Source organism: Metopolophium dirhodum, chromosome 1 (genome assembly GCF_019925205.1).
Source record: "Metopolophium dirhodum isolate CAU chromosome 1, ASM1992520v1, whole genome shotgun sequence".
Lineage (NCBI taxonomy): Eukaryota > Metazoa > Arthropoda > Insecta > Hemiptera > Aphididae > Metopolophium > Metopolophium dirhodum.
Window position 1 is genome coordinate 55,824,361 of NC_083560.1, and position 9,814 is coordinate 55,834,174.

Consider the following 9,814-nt stretch of genomic DNA (forward strand, 5'->3'; position numbering starts at 1 on the left):
CCGCCGCGTACGCATCGTCGTAGGGTGACCGTGCTACACTGTAGCGGCACTACGGCAGCGATCACGACGATATTAATATTTAATATTATTATTATTATTATTATTATTATTATCATCGTCACACTGTCGTCTGTCCCAATCGCCGTCTTTGTGCGTTGACGGCAGTCGGCAATACACGGCGCACAAAACGTACCTATTAACAATAGAATATTATATTGAGTGCAGAAAAATTCTATAAACTTAAGACTTAGGATTCAGAACATTTAACAAATATAAAAAAATATAAATAATTATTTTAATTTTTAATTTATAACATATATTTTCTGTGGAAAACGGTAAATAAAAAAGATAAAATATCAAAATCTAGATACTATTACACATTTACACTTATTAATTAGCTATTTAGTACCTTTAGTGCAGATAATGAAATGAAAGCCGAAAATCAAAATGTTACTTTATCGATATATCATATATATATATATATTGAATACATATAAATGCAGTTGGCTTTTAGATATATAATATGATATGTGACAACTTAGGATTCCCTTTAAAAGCTAAAAAATTAAAAAGAAATTGTACTTAAGGGGACGTTACATTGACATTCGCTGTCTTCGTCTTACAAGTGCGTAACATAGCTATTTTTACGCTCAGCAGAACACGTTTATCTCCGTTAGTTTAAAAATTAGGGCGAATTGACCTCTTATACAATTTAAAAGTAAGATTGTTATCTAGACAATGATGTAGGCTTTTTGTTATATTTTAATTTTAAAGCGAGTTATAAGTATTTTAAGATGTACAAACAGCTTACAATTTTAAAATACACATAACTCGCTTTAAAATTAAAATATAATAAAAAGCCTACGTCTTACCTTTACATTTTATAAGAGCTCAATTCACTCTAATTTTTAAACTAACGGAGATAAATCTGTTCTGCTGAGCGTAAAAGTTGCTATGCTACGCGCTTGTAAGACGGAGACTACAAATGTCACTGCAGTAACGTCCCCTTAAAATGTATTTTATAAACAACACTTAAATAAAAATTACATTTAAATAATCAGTACAGTGTACCTATCACCAATCTAAATTCGACAGGTTAAAACACATTTAAAAATTGTCCACAACAGCCCACTTGCATATAATATTATGTTGGTCTCCGTATTACGAAAGTATTATTTATACAATATAGGTATACCTACAACATGGACAATTTGAGTTCAAACAGCTCCAATTTTGTGTTGTTTATTTTGTTGTTGTGTTTTTTATATCAGAGTGATTTGACCTTTTATCAAAATTATTTTATGATATATTTTAAAAATTAAGCAAGTTATGACTAATGAGTTAGTACTAACCACTAGTAAGTAAAGTATAGGTTGTAAACTTTTTAAAAACGCTCAACTCAAAAATCTACGACAAAACATGTAGGTACTTATTGTTTATGCTGAATAATAATAGGTACCAATGGTATATAACATTTTTTTACTTTTTTGGCAATCTTCATACAAAATACAAATTACAATATTATTATACCAGGTTACAATTTACCCTTACGTAATACGTTGACAGAACACTCAACACTGAAAGCATTTTTAAATTCACTATTTTCTTTGTTTCTTTGAGGAGCGATGTTTTGAAACACCAGAAAAGGTAATAAGGTAAATATTGCATCACAATCCCAGGCTATAATATGGTAAATGGACATTTTCCCCCCGACTGTTTTCGGTCTAGTACGACATTTTCCTGCCGATATATTTTTGATGCGGACATTTCCCCCCCTCTCTTTTTAAATTTTATTATTGACTAATAATATTGAATTTAATAATACAATATTATTTAAATAAAATATAAAATATATTATAAACATTTTTTTAATAAATATAATAGATTATAATTGTTTATGTTTATGTATCCACTAAACTACTTAAAACAATAACAATTTAAAATATAATATAATTAATAATTAATAAAAATGACTGAAAATTCCGATATAAAAATGTTACATTTTGTAAAAAACATTTGATCACTGATTCTTTTGTTATTTCTAAACACATATATTTTAGAATTTGTTCATATTTTTTTTTTGTTAAGACCAATTTGGATATTTAACAATTTAATAATTGCTTTTGAATTTGATTCAAGTAGTTCAGTTGATAAAAAATAAACATCAATGATATATTATATTTATGAAAATATTTGAAAATATTAGACAATAGGAAAAATAATAATTTCATATTAAAATAATATTATTAAATAGTAAACTTTAAAAAAAATGCGGAAAAATGACCGTATCAAAAATATATCGGAGGGGGAAATGTCCTACTACACCGAAAACAGTAGGGGGGGGGATGTCCGCGATTCGTATAGTATAATATAGGGATAACTGAAGTAATCAGTTTATACATTTATTCTCAATAAAGTATTTCAATTTTAGATCCCAAGCCAAACTAATGATGTATTGATACTTTTTTCCTCGGTACTTTATTTCCTGATACTTTTTTTCCGGGAGTCGCGACATTTTTCCTCAAGACTTATTTTCCTACCATCTTTGATCTTACAATATAGATATACTATATAGATACAAATGTACAATAATAAATGCAATCATGTGTGTTGTTCGGACGGTTTTCATCGTGTGTTCGTTCGCCGCCGTCGAAGACTCAAATTCCACGAATTCCATTGTATTGTTTCACAAATCACAATAATAACAATAATTAAATCAGTCATTTCTAGGTCATAATATTATTATCTCATCATATGTAGCTGGTATTAATGAAAAAGTTTATTATTCATTATAAATCAATAATACAATTATTGTACATTTTTGTAATTTTTTTACAAAAAAACGTATAATAACAATTTTTGTTATTTTATATTTGAAAAATATAAGTAATTTTAGAAAATTTAAACATTCCACAATAGCACTATTAGGCACGTAAATTTTCATTTTCGTATAGTTGAAAGTTTATTCAGTTTTCAATTTTAATAGCTAATGCTTAAAATAATATTAATAGAATATTCCTCATGACTCATGACTCATGAGCCATTCTTAGTTCTTACAAACCTAATTATTCGTTATTTAACCTAAAAATCTCAAAAATATAAAAACACAATTTTATTTTATGCCTTTCAAGTTTAAATTTAGACAAAGTTAGATATTTAAATAAAAGTTAACAATTTTTGTTATTTTGTTGTAATTCGAAAATATTATTCGTAGTGAGTTAAAGCGTTTTAACATTACATAGGTAGGTATATTATTATAATATTATTTAGTATTTACTACTATATATTATAATATACACAATGCAATTTTCAAAATATTTTGATTTATTTTAAGCTATTTGTAACATGAACCCAAGCAGTTTAAACTTTAAACTTTTAAGAACTTATAAAGGCTATATATCGGATTATATCCTATATCTAATTTCTTCTGTAATTCAAAACTATCTTCTTCCACTCTAAGTTTCAACTTAAACAAACTATAAGAATATTGCCATATTGGCCGAGCATGCAGTATACAAGAGGGACGTGCAGTGGCATATTTACGGTTTGGACCCCCCCCTCATTGACTCGTGACTCTTACATGTTAAATGTCGTGTTTTTACATGATTAAGAAAAACAAATTTTATCATACAATACGAAGGATTTTGTAAAAAATTTTCGAAGCTTCAGTTATCAACATTTTCAATAAATATCGTAATTTTTTTTGTTATCATTTGGTACCGAAAATGGTTGAAAATCACCGAGTTCATTTTTTAATTCAAATATTTGGTAGTTTTGTACTTTGACAATAACTACAGCCACTCCAGAGAGATCTTTTTCAACCTTAAAAAGGTTGAAAAGTTATCTAAGATCAACTATGAATGAAATAATGTATTTTAGGAAATATTTGTGGAAAAGTTAAAAGTTATAACATAACTATATTAGATTCTGAGGAGAGTGACAAACAAAAAAATGTTATTGAAAATTATAGAAAAAGAAACTAAAATAGTTGAAAACTGACAATGTCCGTAAACAGCTCAAAAATAGTCAAAATGTTATGGTGATCTAAGGCTCTAATATTGATGTGATATTGAGAATGACCGTGATAGTGTGATAATGATACACGATATATAGTACCCACCACAGATATATACTAATACATTAGTATATTAGTATACTAATACATTAGTATAGTATGGATTAGTTTATATCTGTGATTATATCTTAGTCCGTGATAGTACCTAATGACTAATAAATAATATTATTTAATAGTTACTAGTTGGTAAGTTTTCGTTTTTTGTTTTTGGTACCCTATGGTGTACTTTTTTTGTTTTAAAAGGGGTTTCTTTAAAAAGTTTGGAAAAACTCGGGAACGCTCCTCAATTTTTGGTGACTTTAGTCCCGCCTCAACATTTTTCCCACTTTAAACACTGGGTACTCAAATTTGTTTCTTAAGAAAAACATGTTTATGAAATATACTTACACATATATAAATACGTAATCGTACAAGCTATAAAATCTAATGAGGGTCATGGTTCAAAATAATGCATATATTTTCCAAAAAACGCAAAAAAATATGAATAATCCCTCTATTACGCGGGTTAAAGTAGCAACCATAGCGTACGCAGCGCAGACTGTGGCTGTTTAAGATATATTTCTGTCCGTGGTATTAAATTATAAATTATAAAATAGTGCACTAGAAGCGCTAGAACCGAAATCACGATTTAAATCCAATGCCGTCTTATCATCGTTGGGCAACCGTACTATCTTAAATCGTGCCCGGAGTATACGACTGTATAATATCTGTATCGACTTGTCGGTTTTATTATTTTAAATTTTGTTTTTGGTTATCTGAGATAATAGATTACTATATAGCAGGAATGAGTTTCACTTATTATTGAAATATTAATTTTAACTAATTCATTTAAAATTGTTTACCTACCTTTGAACAGTAAATATTTATTAAAATTAAACAGTAAAACATATAGTTTTGTATTGTATCTTCATAATAAATATGACAAAATCAAAAACTTTTTTTTCATTAGCTATATTTTCTACAATATTCTTACATGGTGAGTACTACTCTACAGGGAGTGGCCTTATGGTATTTTCTGTTGTACTATCTTATATTAAATGTTTTTATGTATTATGTTATAGCATTATAATAGTAGGATATGTAGTAATCCTTGGAGATATAACTAAATTCATCTTTTTAATGTTATTTTATAGCTCAATCATCATTATTATGCTACCAATGTGTTTCAACACATCCAGGTTGTGGCATACCATTTAAATGGTTGTGGTATAAAACAATTTCTTGTCCTGAAGAAGATGATTTATGCGTAAAAATCATTGAGAAAGTTGGAGGTAATTATACATAACATTATTTGTATTATACATAACAACATTTTATTAATATTTCATTAAATTGTTGACTTTTACTTTATTAATTTCATTACAAATTTTTAAGCAAACATCTTAAAATTATTTTTAATTTTGCATAGCTAATGAAGAGTACATTTTTAGAATTTTTATTTTTAAATATATTGCGTTGAATTAGTTATAATGATGAAGGTAAGCTCTGTTAAGATGATATTAGAATTTTCTATTCCTGATTTGAGTAATTTTAAAGTAAAATCACCTATAACCAAAATTATAAAGTATAATATTTCTAAGAGTTTAAAATATCATTTAAGTATGTTATTGATTATTTGACATTATATTCCATTTGTAAAATAAAACTTTGGCACTAGTCTAATGTACTATGTACTGTATGTTATATTAGTTAAACTTTGTTATCTGTTTTGTTTTATCAGTGACTAGCTCTAAGTGAAACTCTGGGAGAGTTGGACTCGCTGAGAGTGGGTACCAATTTTGGAGACAATGTCGTTGGAATTATAAAAGTCGCAAAAGCTGTAAGACGAAAGTTTAGGATTTGTGATAAGGATTAGTGATATGCATTGGAGATAAGGCTTGGCGCTTTGGCGGGAATGTTTAAAAGTTTGAGCGTCTAGCAATCCGTCACAAACGTTGTAAATGGATAGGCTGGATACGATCTCCAGGATCATCTCCCGTTTCTCCGCTGCTTTCGGTTGTTGAAATTGTTAAAAAGTGTAGAGTCGATAGGTTTATTTGATTGTCTAGCTATCAGTCATAAAATCACATAGGTAGGCGATCCGACTATGGATCGCGGACTATATGCGAAACGTATATCACCAGGTATGCAATCCACCTGCGGTTAGGTAAGTGAGTACCGATTTTGGAGACACATTCGAATTATAAATGTCGCATTTATACATATAGAAGGTGATAAGAATTTCTGATATGGCTTGGCTCTTTGGCGGTCTCGTTTCGAAGGTGGGGAACGTTTGAAAGTCAAGATTCAGTGTCTAGAAATCTCCCATGGCCCATGAAAACCGGCAATTTAATGATGATACTATCCCCCAGCGTATGTCCGGTGCTTTTTTCGTAAATTACTTAAATTTAAAAGTATTTTCATCATAAAGACTAAATGAGTTGACATTATAATTTCAAATAATTGGTTTTATAGTTGATACTTGATAATAATAATAAGAAAAATAGAGTAATCAGATGAAAAAAAAGCAATTTTTATAGAAGAAAATGACCAATGGGCTATGACATGGGTAAAACGGTTAGAATAGTAAATAGATATAGGAGGAGCTAAGTTTTAATATGTACTTTTTTTAAAAAATTATGCCTGGTCACCATAATTATACTGCCCTGATAAGCAAAAGTGCCGTAAAAACCAATATTATTAGTTTAGACTGTTTAAAGAAAAATGCATATTTGTATTTTTCATTTAATATACCCTCTGTTTTTTGTTATTCTATTTGATTTAGTATAAAATATATTTTACCGAACACCTTTATTTTTTAGCAAGGAATGCAATCAAATAATATTAAACAAGTATTATTCACTTATTACATGAATAAAAGTTAATTTTATGTTATTACTTTGTAATATAAGTAATATAATTACAAATAAGTTAGTACATTTTATGACAATATTGCTTAATAATTATAAATTGCTTCTAAATTTATATGCTAGAATAAAATGCCGTAAATATAATAAAGATATAACATAAAAAATATAATAATTATTAATATTATAAAACAGAATTTTACAAATTGTCACATACAATGTTGTTAGTTCAGAAAAAAAAAGGTAGAAATGCTAAGGAATAATACCGTAATTTGTCTATAACATGGAAATATGCAAAATAGCGAAATATGCCATATCTATAAAAAAATATATATGGCATTTATGTTTAGTAAATGTAAGATATGGCATTATTACTTAGTACTACTAATTTTTTTTGTTACTTACGACATTTCCAAAGAACATTAATTGTGCTTATAAACACAATATAGCCAATATTATGTAACTTAGGGGGTATTTTTTCAACAAAAAATGTGTAATCCTATCAGATGTCATAGGTATCTTACTATTTTTTTTTAAGTCACTTTCACATGGGTCAGAGAGAAAATAAATAGTGATTGCTGATATCCTCTTAAATATTAATAATATTCAATAAACTAACTAACAATCATGATATACTAAGACATTTTCTCTAAGATATAAGATATTATTTAAAGTTTATAATATGAATACTAGTATCGAATATGTAAACATCATTAATATAAATTTCTAGAGATCAAAAAAGTTTAGTTAATAAATAATCACATTTTATGCTGGATTCATTGATATATTATTAACATTATTTTTAATTTTACTGAACATAGTAATATAATATTCTGGATTATTAAAATATATATTATTTTGAAAATATTATTAAATAATTTTATATTTATCATTAGAATTAGGTAATCAAATAACTCTTATTGAAATGCATAATTCTAAAATTGTAATATTTAAATTATTTAAAGTGTTATTTTATATTATGTGTACAATACCTACTATTTTATTCATTGGAACTGGGTCAAGCGTGGATCTAAGAGAGAAAACCGATATTGAGATTGCATCCTCTTAATATTTCGTTGTTAAATATTTATTAAACAATATTTATATAACATTTAATTTTAATAATAAGTATTTAATATAATAATTATTATAATTATATAAACTTTTATTTAAATTTTTTTAGCTGAAGAACGTATTACTCGTGATTGTTTGAGTTCATTAAAAGGTGTTCGAAATGATATTCCAGCCGACAAGTATGAGGGTTGCAGAAAAAGTTCTCTGGATGTTAAGCTAGGCCACTATGTGAATAATTCAATACCTGAATTGGATATTAAACGGTATATTTTTTAAATAAACATGAAGTATTACATTTTATTTATTTAATTAATACATTTATTTTATTTTATTTATTTATAATATTTACAGAGACTATTACGATTCAACTACCTGGTGCTTTTGTTATTTTGATCATTGGTGTAACTCAGCTAACATGTCTACATCTTCCAATTTTCTTATAGTGTTGATAAGTATATTTTTTTTTATTCATAATATTGACCAATGACTATTCCTGTATTAACATTAATTTAATGCAAAAGATTCATGTTCATTTGTACTAAAAAATCAAACATTGATTTAGGTTTTTAGTTTTATTATTTACAAATAATTTAAAATATTGTTCATAATATTTTTTTCGGAAATATTTTTGTTTTCAATCATATTGTAAAGTTGGTGTACATTTACTTTAATTTATATAATTTATATTTAATTATTATAACTAGAAGAACAATATTGTGATAAGAAATTGTTGTTTAACAATTTATAATAATTATAGCAGTTTTACCAAATAGTTTTATAATGATAAACCATTAATTAAGTTATTCATGTTTAAGGGTATAAATTAAAACACCAAACATTTAATTTTCATATCCGTCCAAATGTGTTTGATCTTTTATTATATAATTTTGTTTATTGATATATAATTTCTAAGTATGACTGTATTAAATTATAAATTAGTTAAGGTTACCAAATCCGTCCATTTTATACTATTTTTTTATTAAAACCAAAAATCATCTATACATTTTTTTTGTTTTATTTCTTAAATAAATAATTTTATACTGTTAAATAAGTATTGAAAATATTTTTTAATTCATGCATCTAATATTTCTAGCTTAATATGAAGAAATCATTTTAAGGTAAAATTTCAATTTTTAAATGATTGGTAGAAATTGTGTTTTGTTAGATCTAAACATAAATGTATATAAAAAGAAGAAAATACATTTGATATAATATATTTAATTAAAATTTTTAAATATTAATATTTTTAATTGTATTCAAAAATACTAACATATAAGTATTATTACATATTGCATAGTATATATTATATTCTATTTTAGCCTTTTGGTACTTTTGATTACATTTTTTCTAAATATTATAATATTTTTTCTTATAACCTTATTCAAGATTCTTTTAATATTATTATTTATTAGTTATTACTATAAGTTACCTATTTAAATATTGCAGGATGCAGATACAATAAGTAATAAGCTAATAACTATAGGCTACAAAAATTTTAATTAACCCTTTTTTATTTTTGAAACTTGAAATTTTTACTTTTTTTAGTTTTTGTCTAAACTTAGTTTTGTATAAAATATTGTACTTCAGACTTCAGGTACTTGTATTTTAATGCCATAATTATTTTACTATTTATTTTATAAATTAACATTTTTATGGCATTGTTATTAAAGATATCACATTTTTAATTAAATAAGTAGATAAGATTTGTTGTATAGAAGAAAAATTTTGATTTTATAAGTATTATAAAACTCATTCATATTGGTAATTAATAATTATTAATTAGGTATTATTATCAAGATAAACCAATAACAATAACATA

General features: G+C 25.8%; 1 protein-coding gene across 1 annotated transcript; it reads left to right on the plus strand.

Moving 5' to 3' along the window:
• Window positions 1-4,738: 4,738 nt before the first annotated feature.
• Window positions 4,739-9,013, plus strand: LOC132935532 (uncharacterized). The gene is made up of 4 exons (XM_061002124.1): window positions 4,739-5,051; window positions 5,209-5,346; window positions 8,105-8,258; window positions 8,347-9,013. Exons 1-4 carry the CDS (start codon window positions 4,994-4,996, stop codon window positions 8,480-8,482), a joined length of 486 nt encoding a protein of 161 aa, XP_060858107.1. The 5' UTR covers window positions 4,739-4,993; the 3' UTR covers window positions 8,483-9,013.
• Window positions 9,014-9,814: the final 801 nt, after the last annotated feature.

Bases quoted from the DNA above. Each gene is read 5' to 3' on its own strand.
- LOC132935532 (XM_061002124.1), top strand. From the start codon at position 4,994: ATGACAAAATCAAAAACTTTTTTTTCATTAGCTATATTTTCTACAATA. The intron at 5,052-5,208 runs GTGAGTACTACT...GTTATTTTATAG, and splicing joins TTCTACAATATTCTTACATG to CTCAATCATCATTATTATGC. The intron at 5,347-8,104 runs GTAATTATACAT...AAATTTTTTTAG, and splicing joins AATCATTGAGAAAGTTGGAG to CTGAAGAACGTATTACTCGT.